Here is a 22,180-nt window from a genome sequence, read left to right on the forward strand (position 1 = left end):
ATCTCTTGGTTAGCAGAGAAGAATTACTGGGATGCTACCAGGACTTGATGGTTTGTGTTATAAAGAGAGGCTGGATAGACTGGGACTTTTTCTCTGGAGTGTAGAAGGCTGGGGGGTGATTTTATAGAGGTCTATAAAATAATGAGGGGCATCGATCAGCTAGCTAGTCAATATCTTTTCCCAAAGGTAGAGGAGTCTAAAATTAGAGGGCATAGGTTTAAAATGAGAGGGGGGAAATTACAGAAGTGTCAAGAGGGGCACTTTTTTCACAGAGAGGGTGGTGAGTGTCTGGAACAAGCTGCTGGAGCTGTAGTAGAGGCGGGTACAATTTTGTCTTTTAAAAAGCGTTTAGACAGTCACATGGGTAAGGTGGTATAGAGGGATATGGGCCAAATGCAAGCAATTGGGATTAGCTTAGGGATTTAAAAAAAAGGGGCAGCATGGACAAGTTGGGCCAAAGGGCCTGTTTCCATGCTGGAAACCTCTATGACAGTATCCTACTGATCGATACTCACCTTCTAAATTGATAGCTTAAGAACGGTTTTTTCAGCAAGCTGTCCGAGGACAGCCACGATCTGTAGCAGCGGAATCTGAGTGAGGGCTGGCAGCAACAAAACCATCGCAGGCCACTGCACAATTTGCACCATCACTCTGCCTCCAAGTGAGCCCAGGTTTTCTGAAAGCTTGCTGAATTTGAACAAATTCAAATGCATTTTGAGCTGGGTCGAGGCCAGTTTATTTTAGACGGCTGTCAAAATAACGCCAATCACAGAATCTAGGCAGTGCTGGCTGGAAAAAGATTCAGCCGGAAGGTCGGACTGATGTTTGGAGGCTCCACAGTCTCTGTTCGCATTAAATTCAAAAGTGATCGACACTGCACACATCAAATTAGTAACTACACAGCACTGCAAAGCCCATGCCAGCTAATCAGACCTGTTACCAATGCATCAGCGTACGCCTTTCATACGTGGTCGGTGCTCCGTTGTGCAATTAGCTCAGTTGGCTGGATGGCTGGTTTGTGATGTAACGCCAACAGCGTGGGTTCAATTCTTGTATCGGCTGGGGTTATACCTTCTCAACCTTGCCCCTGGCCTGAGATGTGGTGAACTTCAGGATAAATCACCACCAGTCAGAGCTCTTAGAGGAAGAAAGCAGCTTACGGTTATCTGGGGCTATGGTGACTTTACCTTCACCTATTTTACCCCAGTGTTGCCAAACCTATAGCAGCATTATGGAGGAAGAACATCTTTGCATTGGAAACTGGCTTGTAAAGAGCTCTTTTGATGAGAATTGCATTGTTAATTATCATTTTGCTACAATGAGGAAATTTTTACCACTTTTCCAAATGTAAGGAACATATAGAAATTGGAGTTCTTCTTAGTTTAAGCATCCATGTATCGAGTAGGGTAGGAGATTTGAAGACGCACCATGAAACCTAATTTTAATATGCTCTTTGGACTAAACGTAGTGTTGATATGCATCATGGTTACGTCAGGGTCGAGCCTCACCTATGCTGGTTACTGCCCAGGCATCAGAATTGTATGGGATAAGCTCCAAACTGAATGAGGATGTTCGTTTTCTGAGACCCAAAACCACTCTCCCTAATCACAATGATGCCCCTCACGTTATTTTGGTTTCACTTTCACTATCAGGAGAATTCATATCAAAGTTAAAATGATGATAGGGTGATATTAACATCCTATGTAATCCAATTACAGGCTGTCCCAGAAATACATCCTTTTATTAAACTCAAAACTTTTCAGCCTGAAACAAAACCTAGCTTAATTTTATTTCAGAGGCTTTAAGAGATAGATTGAGAGCAAACACAGAATTTTCTTATCTTACTGCGGAATTTCACTTTGTTTAGGTTAGCTGATTGTCCTGATCAGACTCACATTTCCGATCACAAATATGAATGAACCATATGATTTGTTCTAGAGCTCAGATGTTATAAGTTAAACCAGCAATTGACAACTATTTCTGTACACCCTTTCATTCCGCAACACTCTGAGGTCAGGCACATCGCTGATTATGTCTGCTCCACCATGCCCTCCACTTCTTGGAATTCCCTTCCAGGACAGACCTCGCTCTGTCTGTCCACATCTCCTTCCTTTCAAGCAACTCCTAGATATCTGCTTCTTTGAAGAAGCTTTTATTTCTCTGTTCTAATGTCTCCTTATGTGAGTCCAAGTCAAAGTTTGGTTGTTGATGCTCTTGTGAAGCATTCTGGGGTGGCATGGTGGCACAGTAGTTTGTACTGTGGCCTCAAAGTGCCAAGCACCTGGGTTCAAGTCCAGCCTTGGGTGACTCTGTGTGTGTGTAGAGTTTGCACGTTCTCCCCATGTCTGCGTGGGTTTCACCCAACTGCTCCAGTTTTGTCCCACAGTCCAAAGATGTGCAGGTAGACTGGCCATGCTACATTGCCCCTTAGTGTCCAAAGATCTGTAACTTAGATGGATTAACCATGCTAAATTGCCCCATGGTGTCCAACAATGTGTATTTTAGGTTGATTAGCCATGGTAAATGCATGGGGTTATAGGGAAAGGGCAGGGGGTGGGAAGTTGGGCCTGGGTAGGATGTTCTTTCGGAGAGTTGGTGCAGACTCATTGGGCCAAATGACCTCCTTCCGCATTGTAAGGATTCTATAAGTGATTTACTACATTAAAGGCACTATATAAATGCAAATGATATCACAGTGTTCTATTCCTTTTCTCAACTTGAATAGATCAGTGAGGACAATCACATCAAAATTATTCACTGTGCCCAATTTGGAATGAGAGGACTGTGTCAATACAGGCAGAGCATTTAAAAAAATGGCAAACATTGTCTTTCAATTCATGGTTCTGGTTACTTAGCAAAGCACATCTTTAGAATTTATTAAGACACACAGACATGATGTCTTGCCCTTGGGCAACATGAGAGATTTTAATGAGGAAATTTGTCCAGAACTGATTTACACCACAACTTGGTGAGGTCAAATTTCCTCAAGCATGTCAACTATGTCCAATGCCCTCTTCCAGTTATTTGCATGCACCACTACCATGCTAAAGATTTGATCACACGATTTCCCTATTTTCACTCCAGTCTTGTATTAGTGTGTAATCACCCTCAACAATTGCAGCACAACCCAAAGTCACCTAGTTTCGAATTATCCGGAGGAGTTGTGCATTTCTTAGTGTTGAAGCCTTAATTTCTTTGAGGAAATAAGCATTTTGAGAACTATTCAAGCTTCCTTGTTTTAAAATACTATATTACATCTTTCTATATCAATAATTTTCACTATTCACTGGAAACTGTAGGATCATCCCTGGAGATACAAATACTTTTTTCAAACTCTCTTCAGTGAATGATTAACTGATTTTGATTAGTGTTGGAATTGAAGGTGTAAGTTGCATCTCTGATGGAACAGGGAATATGTACTATTTTTCAAGAACCATGGTCACAAACTTCCACTCTTTTGTCAATCTACACACCTCCAGAGACCTTCCAGACACTTATTTCTCCAATTTGTGGAAATGGAGATCAGAGCAACAAAAGGAGGCCATTCAGCCCATCAAAGCTGTTCGGCCATTCAATCAGATCTTATGTTCTACAAAGAGTGGGAATCGGATTGATGCATAAAGCAGGAGAAATTTGGAAGATGTTACAAATCGCAAAAAAACTGGCCCAATTCTCCTATACAATTGTAAAGAAGCTCATATGGAACTGTATTATCCAGTTCCTGTTAAATTTTGGCTTTGAATCATAGAATCCTACAGAGCAGGAGGTCATTCAGTCCATCGAGTCTGCACTGACTACAATCCCACCCAGGCCGTATCCCCATAATCCCATGTATTTACCATAGTTAGTCCCCCTGACACTAAGGGGCAATTTAGCATGGTCAACCTACCTAACCAGCATATCTTTGGACAGTGAGAGGAAACCGGAGCTCCCAAAGCAAACCCTTGCCGACACAGGAAGAATGTGCAAACTCCACACAGACAGTGACCCAAGCTGGGAATTGAACCTGGATCCCTGGCACTGTGAGACAGCAGTGCTAACCACTGTGCCACCCTAAAATGAAATTACACTTGGGTTTCTCAACTATTTGCACTTGTCAAAAGCTGACATGGAGAAGAATTCCATCTTTTCTATTATTATCTACTTTAATAGGATGTTTTTAAAACAACTGTTTCAGAGAGGTGAAGTTTATATTTTTCCACTCAGAATGGGTGAACCGTTCTCACCCACCATCAAGTTTATTGATTTTGGGGCTGGATGAAGTGCCCCTCAGAGTCGGTGGGGGTGAAGGGCACCCTGATTGAAGAATACTGATTGACGTTTCCCTGCCATTTATCAACACACCCATTGTCTTTTTTAAACTGGGGCCTGAGTTAAGCGGACACCAACCCATGAGTCAGGGAGTGTAAACTCTCCTTCTTGCACAACGCCTGAGGTTCAGGCATTCTCCCCAATACAAGAACGTCACACAATGTCCTCCCAGCCCTCAGCTGTGAGCAAGCACACTGCATCCTCTTCCTGACCCAGTGAGACACCTGCTTTGAGGTTAAAAATTGACCACTCTCTGTCCAGCCATTTTGAATATATTTCAAATGTGAGTTTGCATTTCCATTGTATCAATCAGGTGAAAGGACTCGGTGGAAAAGTTGGCACACAACCACCCATTGGCAAGATTGGCACAGTGACTGGTGTGAATTCCGGTGTAATTTACACACGTATTATCCAAGAAATTCCAGGTTTTCCAGAGCACAGGACTGAGGACCAGAATGACCAGACACCGATTGGAGTAGACAGATGTTGTAAAACCAGCTAGGAAAGTGTTGTGGTCAGAGACCTGCTTGGCCAGGAGTCAATTGACTTCCATTCAGATGACTTATGCTGCAATCTGAACCTGGTCTGAACTGGGGAGCAAGCATGGTGGCACAGTGGTTAGCACTGCTGCCTCACAGCACCAGGGATCCAGGCTCGATTCCAGCCTTGGGTGACTGTCTGAGTGGAATTTGCATATTCTCCCCGTGTCTGCGTGGGTTTCCTCCGGGTGCTCTAGTTTCCTCCCACAGTCCAAAGATGTGCAGGTTAGGTAGAATGGCCATGCTAAATTGCTGCAAAATATGTATTTTTAGGGGATTATGGGAATAGGGTGGGATGCTCTGACAGAAAATTGGTGCAGACCCAATGGGCTGAATGGCCTCCTTCTGCACTGTAGGGATTCTATGAGTCTAAGTGCAATACACCAAGGTTCCTTCCCCTGATCATTCACCATTGATACCCAATGGAAAACATGTAGTAGCAAAGGATCCTGCGAGATAGGATGCTGGTTCCCTGTCACTGCCTAGTGTTCTATGATAAAATTTGACACTAACCCTCCCGGCCTGAATAAATGTGTGGAATTTAAGTGAGAACAAACTGAGCTCATTCTTGGTGACAAGACGGCTGGTTATCATTACAACACCTTTTAGAAACACTTAGCCAACTTCAGTAACCATGAGGTGCTTTACATGATGAGAGGCGCTATGTAAATTTCTGACAATCACTGTGCGTGCTCCCATCTGTGAACAGCAGGTTAGAGGCTGCCCCCTGCGTCCCGGCAAGTGTCGGCACCTTCAATGGAGGAAGATCCAGAAGGGGCTTTACAAAACAACAACAAAAGAGATCAAGAGAGTTGGTGCTGGTGACAGTCGCAGCTCTGTGTCCGAATATATCTGCCCTTTAAAGATTACTGGCTGCAGGAAAACTGAGCAGTCCTGAGGACAAACGGTCCTGGTGGGTGTTTGCTGAAGGTGGTTCTCCTGGTCCCTGCCACAACATTCCAGGAAGGTCCCAAAGGATTCCATCACCCACTTGTGTGACTCGGTGAGGGAAGATGGTATTGCACAGTTCCAGGCTGAGTTCAGTGAAGATGCTGGTTTTAATTGTTCAGTACTTACAATGGGATCTGACAGAAGCTCTTCTTACGTCTTCTAGCTGTAAAAATGTTTCACAAAATTAAATGGGGCGTGTGATCTAGAAGAGGGTAAAACAAATAATCATTATATAAACAGAACCATCTTCAATAGGCTGAGCACATAATTTCATCCAATCTCTAATCATTCTGAATATAAATTTGGGCACTTCCTTCGATCTCCCTTCAGATTGTAGATTATTTTTCCTTCACCCAATGTCTTTCCTCCCCTGGTCCTTTCTCTAAGCCATTCAGAACTGAACTACGCTCCCTTGTGGTGATGATGTGGATGTGCCGGCGTTGGACTGGGGTAAACACAGTAAAAAGTCTGACAACACTAGGTTTTAGTCCAACCGATTTATTTGATAGTAAACGCACAAGCTGTCGAGGTTTCCCTCTTCGTCAGGTGAATGGAGAGTTCTGGCCTCGGACAGAGCATATAAAGCACAGACAGTTTAGAGATTACTGATTAGAATGCGAATCTTTACACCTAACCTGCTGTTCAAGTCCTAAAGTGGCTGACAATGTGTGTGGAAGGAGCACTGATCACTGGTTAAAGAGATGTGTATTGTCTCCAGACAGCACAGTGAGTGAGGTTTTGCAAACCCAGGCAAGTCACGGGGGTTACAGATAGTGTGACATGAACCCAAGATCCCTGTTGAGACCGTCCTCATGTGTGCGGAACTTGGCTATCAGTCTCTGCTGAGCCAGTGAAGCTGCAGCTGTTTTATTTATTAAATGTTGACCCTGCCAGTGATGCCCCCAACCAGTTTAAGTTTAAAGTTTATTTTATTAGTGTCACAAGTAGGTTTACATTAACACTGCGTTGAAGTTACTGTGAAAATCCCCTACTCCAACACTTGTTCGGGTACACTGAGGGAGAATTTAATATGGCCAATGCATCTAACCAGCACGTCTTTCAGATTGCGGGAGAAAACCGGAGCACCCGGAGGAAACCCCACGCAGACCCCGGGGGGGGGGGGGGGGCAGGGTGCAGGGAGGGGGTGCAGACTCCACACAGATAGTGACCCAAGCCAGGAATCGAACCCAGGTCCATTGGCGCTGCAAGGCAGCAATGCTAACCATGATGTGAACATACAAATCTCCTCACTCCACCACAGTTCCTTATCATTTAGAAGAAATCAGTGATAGCAGTGATACAGAATGAAGTTTCATAAAACAGGATTTTATAATCCTCCTTTTCCTGCAATCAGTAATGTTTCAGAGTCACTTTCCAAAGGAATTTGGTGCTTTTCTGCCCACCCCCATTCATGCTTTCATTATCTCTCGACTCGATCCCTGGATCATCTTTCACATTCTACACTCTTTGACCTTGAGGACATATCTTCTGTCACCCGTATCCTAACTCGCAGGAAGTCACTCCCACTGACCTACATTCGCTCCCAGTTAGGCAGTATCTGGATTCGAAAATTCTCATCCTTGTTTTCAAATTCCTTGCTCCTCCCTGTGATCTCCTCCAGTCCCACTCTGCCTGCCTCGAATTCTGGCCTCCAGTGCATTCTCAATTATAATAGCTCCACCACTGGTGTCCGTGCTTCAATTGCCCAGATCCCACACTCCTGCATTCCCTCCCTCCACATCTTCACCTCCATACCTCCCCTTCCTCAATTAAGAAGCTCCTTGGGTGGGGTTTTCCATGCCTTCAATGCCTCCCCCCCACCAGAGCGCTTCAGGGTGACCCTCCATTGGATGGTGGTGGGATCATGGAATCATAGAACCCCGACAGTGCAGAAGGAGGCCATTTGGCCCATCAAATGCACACTGATCACAATCCCACCCAGGTCCTATCCCCACAGCCCCATATATCCTTCACTAATCCCCCTGACACGAAGGGTCAGTTTACCATGGCCAATCCACCTAACCTGCACATCTTTGGACTGGGGGAGTGAAACCGGAGCACTTGGGGGAAACCCATGTAGACATGGGGAGAACGTGCAAACTCCACACAGACAGTGACCCGAGGCCGGAATTGAACCAATGTCAATGGGGTTCCATGCCCCCCCACCCTGTGCATGGAGTTCACTGTGGGTGCGACTGGAAGATCCGGCGAGAATGACCAGAAAACTCCAGCCCTTAAAATCTACCTCTTTGACCAAACCCTTGGTCATCTGGCCTATAGGCTGGAATTTTACATTCCCAACTGCCACGACAATCGGAGCAGGTCAGGGGCAGACCCTGGAAAGGTCCGTTAACCTCAGGTGGGATTTTCCGGTTTCAGGGCCAGTGAGGCTGGAAAATCCCACCCATAACATCTCCCTATGGGACCTAATGGCGTAATTTGTCTTATAATGCCCTTGTTTCAATATGTTAAAGGGCTTTATAAATATAAATTGTTGTTCTTTTGTCCATCTGCTGAAAACTGCAGCAAAGAGGAAGTTACACCTGGATCATATTTCTGTCTTATATAAAGTCATTCTCAGGATGTGGGTGTCTCTGGCACGGTCAACATTTATTACCCATTCCTCGATATCATGTGAAAAGGGCAGCGCAGTGGCACGGTGCTTAGCGCTGCTACTTCACAACTCCAGGGACCTGGGTTTGGGTCACTGTCTGTGTGGAGTTTGCACATTCTCTCCACGTCTGCCTGAGTTTCCTCCGGGTGCTCCGGTTTCCTCCCACATTCCAAAGATGTGCAGGTTGGGTTGATTGGCCGTGCTAAGTTGCCCCTTAGTGTCAGAGGGATTAGCAGGGTTAATACGTGCAGTTACGGTGATAGGGTCTGGATGGGATTATTGTAGGGATTCTACGAGCTACGAGACGACCACATTACTATTGGTCTGGGGTAACAAGGGGTCAGACCAGATTAGGATGGCAGATTTCCTTAGGACATTTGGTAAACCAGATGGGTTTTAAATGACAATGTGATGGCTTTTAGTCATTTTCTCCTCTTTTTACAGGTTTTTGTTACAAATTTCCAAGCTACTATGGATGAGATTTGAAGTTCTGCTCCCTGCATGATGATGGCGGGCTTCTCAATGTACTCCAGTAAGGTAAAACCCTGGAAGCTTCAATGCTCTATCAGCATTACGTCTGCGCTCAGAAGAGGCCAATTCATACTTCATAAGCATTAACGTAGTGTTAATTGTATATTAATTTTATTTAATTGTATACAGGTGGTCAGCATTAACTGGCGACTCACTCAGATCCTTTTAAACAGTCACAGATTGAATCAGTGGTGTTGAGAGATCCATGCTTACAGTAGGTGCGTAGCAGTGTGGTGTGCTTGACCTAGTGGTAATGCCATTGCACTAGTAACCGAGAGACCCTGGCTAATATTCTGGGGACAAAGAGTTCAAATCCTTCCAAAGCTGCTGGAGGAATTCAAATTAATACAGATCTGGGATTGAAAGCCAGTCTTAGTGTTGGTGACCATGAAATATTGTGAATTGTTGTTCACAAAAAAAAATCTGGTTAATGAACCACTAATGAATAATAAAGGAAATATAAACTGGTCTGACCTACATGTGACTTTCAGATCTTAGAGTCCCTACAGTGCGGAAGGAGGCCATTCAGCCCATCACTGCCAACAATCTCACTGAGGCCCTATCCCCAATACCCCATGCATTTACCCTAGTTAGTCCCCCTGACACTAAGGGGCAATTTAGCACAGCCAATCCTCCTAACGCGCACATCATTGGAGTGTGGGAGGAAACATTAGCGCCCAGAGGAAACCCACGTAGACACAAGAAGAACGTGCCAACTCTACAGTCACCCCAAGACCGGAATTGAACCCAGGTCCTTGGTGCTGTGAGGCAGCAGTGCCGCTCATCCTTAGCAATGTGGGTAACTCTTAACTGCCCTCTGAAATGGCAGTCCAAGAGTGACTGGGGAAAGGAGATAAGTATCAGCTGTTCCATTTGGTGAAAGACGCTGTTTGATCTGCCCAAAACTTGTTGACCTTCCAGTTCAAGGAGTTGTCCACAATCGAGTGTTGCAGACTGGCACATTCCAAAGGCCAGGTCTACATGCTGAGGGGTGCGCTAAAGCTTGGGGCAGCTGCCGCAGAGGCGCAATGGGGAAAGGTCACTGCCTAAGACCTTTCAATCACAGCGAACCGAGGGCAGCAGAATCTCCTCAGACTGAATGACTCACTGAATGCTTGCAGTGAATATTCTATGTATCTCAGTTGTACTCACGCAACTCTGAGTGCAACTTGTTCTCTGTAGATAATCTTTAAAATAACTTTGCAACACTTATAAAGGACGAGTGTAAAATGTGTGAAACATGGCATAGTAGCACTGCTGCCTCATAGCACCAAGGACCCGGGTTCGATTCCGGTCATGGGTCACTGTCTGTATGGAGTTTGCATGTCGTAGAATCACAGAGTCATACAGTGCAGAAGGAGGCCATTCCGCCCATCAAGTCTGCAGTGACCACAATCCCACCCAGGTCCTATTCCCATAACCCCATGTAATTACCCTAGTTAGTCCCCCTGACACTAAGGGGCAATTTAGCATGGCCGATCCACCTAACCCCCACATCTTTGCACTGTGAAAGGAAGCAGAGCACCCGGAAGAAACCCACACAGACATGGGGAGAACGTGCAAACTCCACACAGACAGTGAACCAAGCTGGGAATCGAATCCGGGTCCCTGGCGCTCTGAGGCAGCAGTGCTGGCCACTGTGCCGCCCACAATAGAAATGTCCTTTGATGGATAACTCCCAAAGTGAAGCACATCACAAGAGGCACATGGACTTGAACCATGGACCTCTTGATCTGCAGTCAAATGCTCTACCACTGAGTTACACTCCCTAATTGCTGGCATGGGTTTCCTCTGGGCACTCCAGTTTCCTCCCACAGTCCAAAGATGTGCAGGTTAGGTGGGATTGGCCATGCTAAATTGATCCTGGTGTCGTGATTAGCAGGGTAAATATGAGGGGTTACGGGAATAAGACCTGGGTGAGGTTGTGGTCAGTGCAGACTTGATGGGCAGAATGGCCTCCTTCTGCACTGTAGTGATACTGTGGGATTCTATGATTTCCTTGACTGTACTGAAGCATCTCAGTGTGTTAGTTGGTATATGTAAAGAATGTGAATGTGTTTTATGTGTGATGGCCGTTTTGGAATATTTGTAAGGTTCTTGTGGATATCTTATGAAAAAAGTATATTTTTTGGGGATTAAAAAACAATTGCGTGCCAATGATGCCCGCATCCCACAAAAATAAATATCAATAAATATCAAAACAAAACTTTGTTAATAAACCTAAGTGTCTAAAGATTGGCTCCAGATCTATCCTGCATCAACTGTCTCTGGTGGAATGTGACACATACTCACCTTATTGCTGTACCTCTCCATTTGTAGCAGATTTTGTGGATGGGCTGTCGGCATAGTGGACACTGTACAATGCAACTTCTTCCTCCCCTGGCACCTACAAATTGAAAGACATTGCCAAGAGTTAAATAGATCGGAAACCACTCTCTCTCAAACCACCTTTGTTGCAGAGATTTGATTGACAAAACAACATTTTCTTCAACAACTTTCAGGCTTTTCCGCAGGCCGCCAGCTGGGGTCCTTTTTAGATATCGCGGGGCTGTGGAAGGAAGTTCGGTATCCGGAGTAAAGTTCACGGTCGGGGTAGGGAGTATGTGGACACGGCACAGAATGGGCTCAATGGGCAGAACGATCTTCCTTTATTCCAGTAAAATATAAACAAAATACCGTGAATGCTGGAGATGGGAGATAAAGTCAGAAAATGCTGGAAAAGCTCAGCAGGTCTGGCAGCACCCGTGAAGAGAGGGAAACTGAGTTAATGTTTCGAGTCCAAGATGGTGCCCCTACAGAACTCTGGGTGGGATTTTCTGGTCCTGGCAGCAGAGGTGGGGTATCATCGTGGGTAGGTGGGACAGAAAATCTGGGGCCTTGATCACTTTCCTGTCCCTACCCACAATGGTGCCCATTGGGAGGACTGGAAGATCCCAGCCGCTGTTACACTCCCTGTAAACGCTGCCAGACCAGCTGATTTTTACCATGACGTCCCATGTTCCAGGTTTGCCAACATTCTTGGGAGGGAATCAGTGGGATTTAGAGTTTTTCTATAAAATCCTGCAGCAGTGAGTGTCCTGAAGGTAACAAAACAGCTTCAATTATCAACAAATATTTGGATGCATTTACCATGTGAATTGGAGCTAACACACTGGGGCTGCCTCTGCTGTATTGAATCAGGTTAAGATGTGGGTGGTGTATGGGGCTTAAGAATTAAATTCAGTTTAGGTGCCAGGTTTGGCCGGATTATTTTACCCCAGGGTGCTAAATGGGCTTCATCGTGGGAAGGAGGCACAGTGGTTAGCACTGCTGCCCCACAACACCAGGCACCCGGGCTCAATTCTGGCCTTGGGTGACTGTCTGTATGGAGTTTGTAGCTTCTCCCCGTGTCTGCGTGGGTTTCCTCCCATAATCCAAAGATGTGCAGGTTAGCTGCACTGGCCATGCTAAATGCACAGGGTTGCAGGATAAAGGAAAGTAAAGTTTATTTATGTGTCACAAGTAGGCTTACATTGACACTGTAATGAAGTTACTGTGAAAATCTAGTCGCCACACTCCGGTGCTTGTTCGGGTACACTAAGGGAGAATTTAGCATGGCCAGTGCACCTAACCAGCACATCTTTCAGACTGTGGGAGGAAATCCAAGCAGACACGGGGAGAATGTGCAGACTCCGCACAGACAGTGACCCCAGCTGGGAATTGAACCTGGATTCTTGGCACTGTGTGGCAGAAGTGCCAACCACTGTAGAACCTGCTACTTAATATGTGACTGTCATTGAAAGTTCAGGAGTACAATCCTGAAATTCAATGTTATTGAAACAGTCATTTAACTGAGGCAGTGGATTAACTACACCAATGGATGGCATTGGGGCACAGCGGTTAGCACTGCTGCCTCACAATGCCAGGGACCTGGGTTCGATTCCTGGCTTGGGTCACTGGATGTGTGCAGTTTGCACATTCTCCCCGTGTCTGTGTGGGTTTCCTCCAGGTACTCCGCTTTCCCCCCATAGTCTGAAAGACGTGCTGGTTAAGAGCATTGACCCAAATAGGCACTGGAGTGTGGTGACGAGGGAAATTTCACAGTAACTTCATTGCAGTGTTTATGTCAGCCTACTGGTGACGAATAATTATAAATAAATAAATAACCCAGTTATCAAAATCACACACAAAAAAATTTCCAATTAATAGACCCTCTGGTTAACTCTGAGAGTTGCAGAGATGATAGAAAAAACCTATAAATTTGCCTTTAAAATGTGTCGAGTTACAAAAAAAGAGGGTTATAGTGACGGAGTAGGGGCGGGGGGGACGGGGCTGACTGGATTGGTCTTTAGAGAGCCAGTACAGAATCAATGGGCCAAATGGTCTCCTTCTGTGTAATAATTATTCTATAACCCACCAAAAGCCAGAGAAGTTACAGCTCCCAGTGTCAGTGATGAGGAATCACATCTCCAGTTTTCCATTACATAGGAACTTACCTCCCAGTACACCTCGTCTTCAAAGCAGTTTTCATCCGATGGATCGCCCCAGAATGGCAACTTCAGAATAAAACCTTTGGGGGGAAATAAACCATCATCAGCAATTAGTGACTTCCAATCAAATTCTGAACTGTTAAATAACTTTCTGAGATGACAGGACTGCAAAGTTTTAAGTTTATTTATTAGTGTCACAAGTTTAGCTTACATTAACACTGCAATGAAGTTACTGTGAAAATTCCCTAGTCTCCACACTCCGGCTCCTGTTCGGGTGCACTGAGGGAGAATTTAGCATGGCCAATGCACCTAACCAGTACATCTTTCCGACTGAGGGAGAATTTGGCACGGCCAATATACCTAGCCAGCACATCTTTTGGATTGTGGAAGGAAACCGGAGCACCCAGGGGAAACCCACGCAGACACGGGGAAATGTGCAGACTCCGCACAGGCAGTGACCCAAAGCTGGAATTGAACCCTGGTCCCTGGTGCCGTGAGATAGCAGTGCTACCCACTGTGCCACAAACTATTTACATGACAGTAAAGTAATGGACTAAAGGATAAGATTAAACAAAGGGGTATTAGCTTATTTTGGAACATTTGGGCCTATCTTTCCAGATTGTCAAACCTGCGATAGCCCCAGCATTGTATCACACAAGAAGACAGAAGCTTAAATGAAGGGCAGGTTTAGGGTCTAAAGCCGGGAGGAATTTCTTTATAGAGAGGAATATATAACAATTGTAACTGGTTAACAGGAAGGGTGGATGAGTCTAAGTACAGCTGTGAGCAGTAACAGAAAGGCAACAAGATTGGTATCAGGGAGAATGGGATCAGATGGAATTTTATATTTAAATGCAATCTTGTCAAAGATAACTTGCAACCTGTGATATGTTAGCATTGTTATTATAAGCTGTTATTCTACAGATTGGGATATTTATTTTGGGCATTAAATAACAGTTTTTACTCATTCTTTCAATGCGATGTACTTCAGTTAAATTCCTTCTGGGTTTTCATAATTACTCTATTATGTAATGGCACAGCAGCACCACAGGGTGGCAGCCAAAGTCCAGCCTTTTTGATCTGATTGTTTCTGCAGAAACTCAGTTGTGATTTTCGAAAGGTGCAGGTCCTTAATGAAAGTAGATTCAGGCAAATTTTTTACCCAGTATTGCTAATAAGACACAAAGCCATGTCGTAAACATGCCGTGTTGCCATCCACACCCAGTGCTTTTGCAAGTTTTGTGATTCAGATGTCTGCTGAACAAGAGGCTGGATTATGTTTCATTTTAGTTTTGTGAATGTTATATTTGGAGTAGCTGTTCCACGATGTTTCACCGTTTAATCGGATGTATGCTTCCTCTCCCGGGAGGAACTGGCCCTTTGCTAGTGTGCAATTGCACAATTGGGCAGAACAATTGTGGTTAGCACTGCTGCCTCTCAGCGCCAGTGACCCAGGTCCAATTCATTGTCTGTGGGGAGTCTGCACATTCTCCCCGTGTCTGCATGGGTTTCCTCCGGGTGCTGCGATTTCCTCCCATAGTCCAAAAGACATGCTGAACCTAACCCACACATCCTTAAGTGTGCGGGAGGAATACCTCACAGACAAGGGGAGAATATGCAAACTCCACAATGACCCAAGCTGGGAATTGAACCTGGGTCTCTGGCACTGAGAGGCAGCAATGCGAACCACTGTGCCACCGAGCCACCCCTGCAACTTTAACCTTCATCCCCCTCATCAAAGTCATTGATATAAACTGTAAGAAGGCCCAGCACAGGTGAATGAATTTGAATATAAATTGACTATGATTGAAGGGGTGCATCTGGTGGTTGTGAAAGGCGGTATATAAATGCAAATCTTTCTTTCACAGAATTGCAGAACTTTTACTGCACAGGAGGCCATTCGATCCATTGTTTCTTTAATGTCCCATTTTCCTGCCTTTCCCCATACCCCTGCACATTGTGTCTATTTGAATAATCATCTCATTTCCGCTCGAATGCCTCCATTTTAATCCACCTCCACCACACTTCCGGGCTGTGCATTCCAGACCCACTCGCCATGTGAAAAAGCTTTCTCTCACATCAGGTTTGCTTCTTTTGCAAATCACTTTAAATCTGTGCCCTCTCAACTACTCTGTCCAGCCCTGTCATGATTTTGAACATCTCCACCAAACTCCTCTTAACTGCCTTTTCTCCAAGGAGAACAGTCCCAACTCTCCAATCTATCCTCGTAACTAAAGTTTCTCATCCCTGGAACCATTCTTGTAAAGCTCTTCTGCACTTTCCCCAGTGAGTTCACATCCTTCCTGCAGTCTGCTGCCCCAAATTGTACACAATATTCCAGCTGACGTCTAACTTGTTTCTTGGATAAGTTTAGCATAACCCTCTTGCTCTTGTACTCTATGCCCCTGTCTATAAAGCCCAGAATGCTGCATACTTTTTAAACAGCATTCTCCATCTGTCCTGCTACTTTCAATGATCATACAATCCCTACAGTGCAGAAGGAGGCCATTCGGTCCATCGAGTCTGCACCGACCACAATCCCACCCAGGCCCCACTCCCACAACCCCAAGCATCCACCCCAGCCAGTCTCCCTGACATGAAGGGGGCAATTTAGAATGGCCAATCCACCTAACCTGCAAATCTTTGGGAGGAAACCGGAAGACCTGGAGGAAACCCAAGCAGACATGGGGAGAAGTGCAAACTCCGCACAGACAGTGACCCAAGTAGGAATCGAACCTGGGTCCCTGGCGCTGTGAGGCAGCAGTGCTAACCACTGTGCCACCTGCGATCTGCGTACATTATACACCCAGGTCCCTCTGCTCCTGCCTCTTCCTAATTTTACACCTTTTTTCACGTTGTCTATCCATGTTCTTCCTCCGAAGAGGCATCACTTCACCCTTCTCTGTATAGGGCAGCTGTATAGGGCATTGGTATAGGGCATTGGTGAGGCCACAGCTGGAGTACTGTGTGCAGTTTTGGGCGCCGCACCTGCGCAAAGATATTTTGGCCTTGGAGGGAGTGCAGAGGAGGATTACTAGGCTGATACCGGAGTTGAGGGGGTTGAGCTATGAGGAGAGGCTGAATAAACTGGGCTTGTACTCGTTAGAGTTTAGAAGAATGAGGGGAGATCTCATTGAGACATATAAGATGATGAATGGGATGGATAGGATAGAGGTGGAGAGACTCTTCCCGCTCAAAAAAGACAGTAGGACTAGGGGGAACAGCCTCAAGATAAAAGGGGGGCGGTTTAGAACGGAGTTGAGGAGGAACTTCTTCACTCAAAGGGTGATGAATCTCTGGAATTCTCTGCCCGTTGAAGTGGTGGAGGCTGCCTTGCTAAATATTTTTAAGACGCGGGTTGATGGGTTTTTGATAAGAGAGGGGATTAAGGGTTATGGGGAGAGGGCGGGAAAGTGGAACTGAGCCAAGACAGATCAGCCATGATCTTATTGAATGGCGGGGCAGGCTCGAAGGGCTAGATGGCCTACTCCTGCTCCTATTTCTTATGTTCTTATGTTCTCCACATTGAACTTCATTTCTCCTATCCGCCCACTCCACCAACATGCCTACGTCTTTTCGAAGTTCTGTGTAGTCCTCCTCAGAGTTACAATGCTTCCAAGTTTTGTGTCAACCATAAAATTTGGATTTGTCCCTTGTGCACCAAGTTCAAGATCTCTAATATACACCAGGAAAAGCAAAGGTCCCAATTCCAACCCCTGGAGAATGCCACTACAAACCTTCCTCGAGCCCAGGAAATATCCATTGACCATTACTCACCATTTCTAACACTCAACCAATTTTGTGTCCATGGTGCTACTCTCCCTTTTATTCCAGGAATCTTTGCTCCACTCCTTGGGGCGGCACAGTGGTTAGCACTGCTGCCTCGTAACTCTAGGGACCTGGTTCGATTCCTGACTTGGGTCACTCTGTGTGTAAAGTTTGCACGTTCTCCCCATGTCTGCGTGGGTTCCCTCCTACACTCCAAAGACGTGCGAGTTAGGTGGATTGGTTATGCTAAATTGCCCTTTAGTGTCCTGGGACGCATACATCAGAGGGATTAGTGGGGTTACATGGATGGGGCCTAGGTGGGATTGTTGTTGGTGCAGACACCATGAGTCGAATGGCCCCTTTCTGCACTGTAGGGATTCTATGATTCTATTCCTATAAGCCCTCGACTGTCAGTGTCCTCAAGCTATTTGACTATGTGTAGCATTTTGCTTTCCCTGTGAATCAGCTTCATACTTATGGGATTGAGCCTTTGGCTTCATGCTGGTGTTCCCGTCTCAATCAGAATTGATTCCTCCAATTACCAGCGTTAACTGGCCTTTACACTGTGCCCTTCTCGGTCTCTGAACATCAGAGACTGGTCCACTCACCTACAATCGTTCCTCCCCCCACACTCAGGACGAGAGTAACGCAGAGAGCCGCAGCCTGATATCCACCCTGGACACTGGGCGTCCGATCTGCAAACCCATCCTTGAAACCGAAAGCAGCGACTAACCTGGAGGAAGCGAAACAAAAGGGTCACAGAATGATACAAAGTGGGGCCTTGCACCTCCACTCATTGGGCCCAGCAATGGCAGCCATTACTGTAGTGAATGGAGTGTCAGCACTCAGCCAAAGGCTCAACACAAGCAGCTCCCCGCCAACACGGCACGGTGGCACAGTGGTTAGCATTGCTGCCTCACAGCACCAGGGTCCCAGGTTCAATTCCAGCTTCGGATCACTATCTGTGCGGAGTCTGCACCTTTTCTCCATGTCTGTGTGGGTTTCCTCCCACACTCCAAAAATGCCTAGGTTACGTTGATTGGCCATGCTAAATTGACCCTAATGTTAGGGGTATTAGCAGGACAAATATGTGGGATTAGGGGCTAGGGTCTGGGTGGGATTGTGGCCGGCACAGACTTGGTGGGCTGAATGGCATCCTTCTGCATGTAGGGATTCTATAAACACACAGGCTCCCTGGGATTAGCTGATTCAGTGGGAATGGAGGGAGAACTTAAAAAGATAATATTAGTGTCACAAGTAAACTTACATTAATACTGCAATGAAGTTACTGTGAAAATCCCCTAGTTGCCACACTCTGGCACCTGTTTGGGTACACTGAGGGAAAATTTAGCACAGCCAATGCACCTAACCAGCACATCTCTTGGACTGTAGAAGGAAACCCATGCAGACACCGGGAGAACGTGCAAACTCCGCACTGACAGAAATCCAAACCGGGAATTAAACCCAGGTCCCTGGTGCTGTGAAGTAGCAGTGCCAACCATTGTGCTGCCATGGGATCTTTCTTTTTTTTATATATACATAATAAAGGAGATGGCCATCGCTGGCTGGCCAGCATTTATTGCCCTTGAGAAGGTGATGGTGAGCCATCTCCCTGAACCGCTACAGACCTCATGGTGTAGGTGCACCCGGAGTGCTGTTAGGGAGGGAGCTTCAGGAATTTGCCGCAGCGACAGTGGGGGAATGATGATACATTGCCCAGTTGGGATGGTGGGTGACTTGGGCGGGAACACCCAGGAGATTGCGTTCTGGAGTACATGGTACTCTACCACACTTAGATGTACGTCGACCCACTGTCACTGTGAAATACAAGGGTCTCACAGAATGCAGTGCCTATATTAAAGTTATTGCAAATGTCCCTCCTGTGATAATGCTATGAATATCTTCAGGCACAGCAGAGGTTGGACCTCAGTGAGTCCTCTAACTTACAGTGCTGACCAGCTTACCCTTATTCACAATGTACCCAATTTCCTACAGTGCCGTCTGCTCAAACTTACCCCTCTTTGCTGTACACTCCCTCAGTCGCAGCAGCAGCAGTCACAGCTCCCACGATAGCTCCAATCACACCCGGAATACCATGGAGGTTGTGGATGCCACAAGTATCCTGTATCTTAAGATACTTTTCCAGGAATGGCTTAAAACAGACAAATTGCACCATGAGATCTGGCCTGAAGTTTCTTTGTACAGTAAGCAACTCACCCCAGTCAGTCACACAATTCATGTCAGGCCAGAGTTCCATCAGATACAGGTGTTACCCCGTCCATTGCCCTTTTGTAGTTCCAGTTTTAAGTTTATTTATTGGTGTCACAAGAAGGCTTACATTAAATCCACAATGAAGTTACTGTGAAAATCCCCTAGTTGCCACACTCTGACACCTGTTCAGAGACACTGAGGGAGAATTAAGCACGGCCAATGCACCCACAACCAGCACGTAGAATCCTGCAATGCAAAGGGGGCCATTGAGCCTGCACCAACCACAGACCCATCCAGCCCCAATCCCCATGCATTTACTCTCACTATTCCACCTGATACTAAGGGGCAATTTAGCACGGCCAATCCACCTAACCAGCACGTCTCTTGGACTTGTGGGGGAAAACCAAAGCACCCAGAGCAAACACGGGGAGAATGTGCAGACCACGCACAGACAGTAACCCAAGCCAGGAATCGAACCCAGGTCCCTGGCGTTATGAGGCAGCAGTGCTAACCAGTATGCCACTGTGCTGCCCTGTTGAGCTTAAGTGTGAACTGGACCTCTGATGCACAGGGTCAAGGGGTTTGGGTCAGTTTGTTCAAAGAGACTTACTCTGACCCATTCTGCCAACATTAAGCACCCAGTTGTCAGCAACCCACTTGGTTCAGGTTGAGTGCAGCCTAATCTTTGATTTGATTTGATTTATTTTTGCCACATGTATTGGGATACAGTGAAAAGTATTGTTTTTTGCACGCTATACGAACAAAGCATACCATTCGTAGAATAATCAGGGGAGAAGGACAGGAGAGGGTGCAGAATGTAGTGTTACAGTTATAGCTAGGGAGAAAGATCAACTTAATATGAGGTAGGTCCACTCAAATGTCTGAAGGCAGCAAGTAAGAAGCTGTTCTTGAGTCTGTTAATGCATGTTCTCAGACTTTCTTATCTTTTTCCTCATAGAAGAAGGTGGAAAGAGTATATCTACAGTGCATCAGGAGGATATTCACCCTTTGAGTCTGTACTGGCTCATTTAGGAGCTATAAATTAGTCACACGGCACCACTCTTTCCCTGAAACCTTGCAAGTTTTACCCTTTCAGCTTATAGAGTCATAGAGTCATAGAGGTTTACAGCATAGAAACAGGCCCTTTGGCCCAACTTCTCCATGTCGCCCTTATTTCTTTTAAAAACACCCTTAGCTAATCCCAATTGCCTGCATTTGGCCCAAATCTCTCTACACCCATCATGCCCATGTAACTATCTAAATGCTTTTTAAAAGATAAAATTGTACCTGCCTCTCCAGACACTCACTACCTTCTGTCTGAAATAATTGCCCCTCTGGACACTTTTGTATCTCTCAGCTTAAACCTATGCCCACTAGTTTTAGGCTCCCCTATCTTTGGAAAAAGATATTAACTATCTATCTCGTCTATGCTCCTCATTATTTTATAGACCTCTATAAGATCACCCCTCAGCCTCCTACGCTCCAGAGAAAGAAGTTCCAGTCTATTCAGCATCTCCTTATAATTCAATCCAACAAGTCCCGGTAGCATCCTAGTAAATCTTTCCTGCACTCTTTCTAGTTTAATAAAATCCTTTCTATAATAGGGTGACCAGAATTGCACACTGTATTCCAAGTGTGGCCTTACCAATGTCTTGTACAACTTCAACAAGACATCCCAACTCTTGTATTCATGTGCAATTTCCTTTTGAAATGTACACTTTCCAACATGGGTTCCTGGATGGTGTTCAGGAGCCTGAGTCTCGGATTCATTTTCCCCTCCCAAACCAGGAGGGTTTAATCTGATTGTGTGACTCAGTGTGTGGTCCTTGCATGGGAAGGGGTTATATTCAAACTCTTTGGATGAGATTTTCTGGCCATGCTCACCCCAAAACCAAAAAACCCTGCCTGAGGTCAATGGCCCTTTGCATGGTTCACCCCCAACCCCCCCCCACCACACCCGCTACGATTCCATAGCAGACAGACCGGGAAACCTCCCCCCCCATCTCACCCGCTACGATTCCCATGGCAGACAGGACCGGAAAACTCCCCCCTTTGTTTCTAACGTCTTTACTATCGCTCCTGAAGTTCTGCTTGTGAAGCTGAGATATCGGGACGCACCGACAGGAAGATGAAGCCCAACGTCGACACAGTTCCTGAGATAAATCCAACAATCAGCGATCCGTAGGGACTGAGCATCATTTCGGCAGCTGTTCCCAGGGCCACCCCGCCAGCCAGCGTCGCGTTCTGCACATGAACCTAACAAGAGAACAACACACAATTACCACAATTGGCCACTCTTCATCGGTCAGTCCAGATGGCCAACACTGCCTGGCTATTCAGTCACTGAGGCATCACAGCCAAGCATGGTCCTTTCCCTCCCTACCTGCGACCAATGCGTGCACACTTTCACAATTCGCAGGCTAGGGGATTCTCACCGTATCTTAATTGCACTGTTAATGTAAGCCTACTTGTGACACTAATAAACTTTAAAACTTAAATGCAAGCACATACATGAACACACACCAATGCAATGCACGCACATACGGATGTGCACAAGCACACACAAATATACACACTTGCACATGTGTGCATGCACACACACCCTTCTATACATACATTTGTCACACACAGATACACACTCTTACTTTTAAGTAGGGTCTGAGATAATATCAGGAGCAAGAAAACTAGTTGTATCTCCTCTCCCAATCTCCCTGTCCACTTACCCAACAAAAAAAATTAAAGAAGCAATCCAGCTCCCTCTTTTCTATTCCTGTTCCACTATCAAG

The 22,180-nt window shown here is 45.8% G+C and overlaps 1 protein-coding gene and 1 non-coding gene across 3 annotated transcripts in view; both read right to left on the reverse strand.

Annotated features, from left to right (window-relative positions):
- Positions 1–1,722: 1,722 nt before the first annotated feature.
- The window catches only part of rhcgb (Rh family, C glycoprotein b), a 34,764-nt gene continuing 14,306 nt past the window's right edge, over positions 1,723–22,180 (reverse strand). Inside the window, exons 6-11 of one of the 2 annotated variants that reach the window (XM_080214323.1) lie at positions 21,513–21,650; positions 19,199–19,335; positions 17,792–17,916; positions 13,422–13,495; positions 11,239–11,332; positions 1,723–5,964 (exon numbers count right to left, since the gene is read on the reverse strand). In XM_080214323.1, coding sequence (XP_080070449.1) covers positions 11,240–11,332; positions 13,422–13,495; positions 17,792–17,916; positions 19,199–19,335; positions 21,513–21,650 — 567 coding nt within the window. In that variant the 3' untranslated portion in view covers positions 1,723–5,964; position 11,239. Of the gene's footprint in view, positions 6,004–11,238; positions 11,333–13,421; positions 13,496–17,791; positions 17,917–19,198; positions 19,336–21,512; positions 21,651–22,180 lie in introns of both variants that reach the window. The other variant, XM_080214322.1, reaches the window with a different exon arrangement.
- trnac-gca (transfer RNA cysteine (anticodon GCA)) lies at positions 10,644–10,715 on the reverse strand. Its single transcript has one exon. It is a non-coding gene; the product is annotated as a tRNA-Cys (tRNA).

The sequence above is a fragment of the Carcharhinus amblyrhynchos genome, chromosome 28 (assembly GCF_965287045.1).
Source record: "Carcharhinus amblyrhynchos chromosome 28, sCarAmb.v2.hapA, whole genome shotgun sequence".
Lineage (NCBI taxonomy): Eukaryota > Metazoa > Chordata > Chondrichthyes > Carcharhiniformes > Carcharhinidae > Carcharhinus > Carcharhinus amblyrhynchos.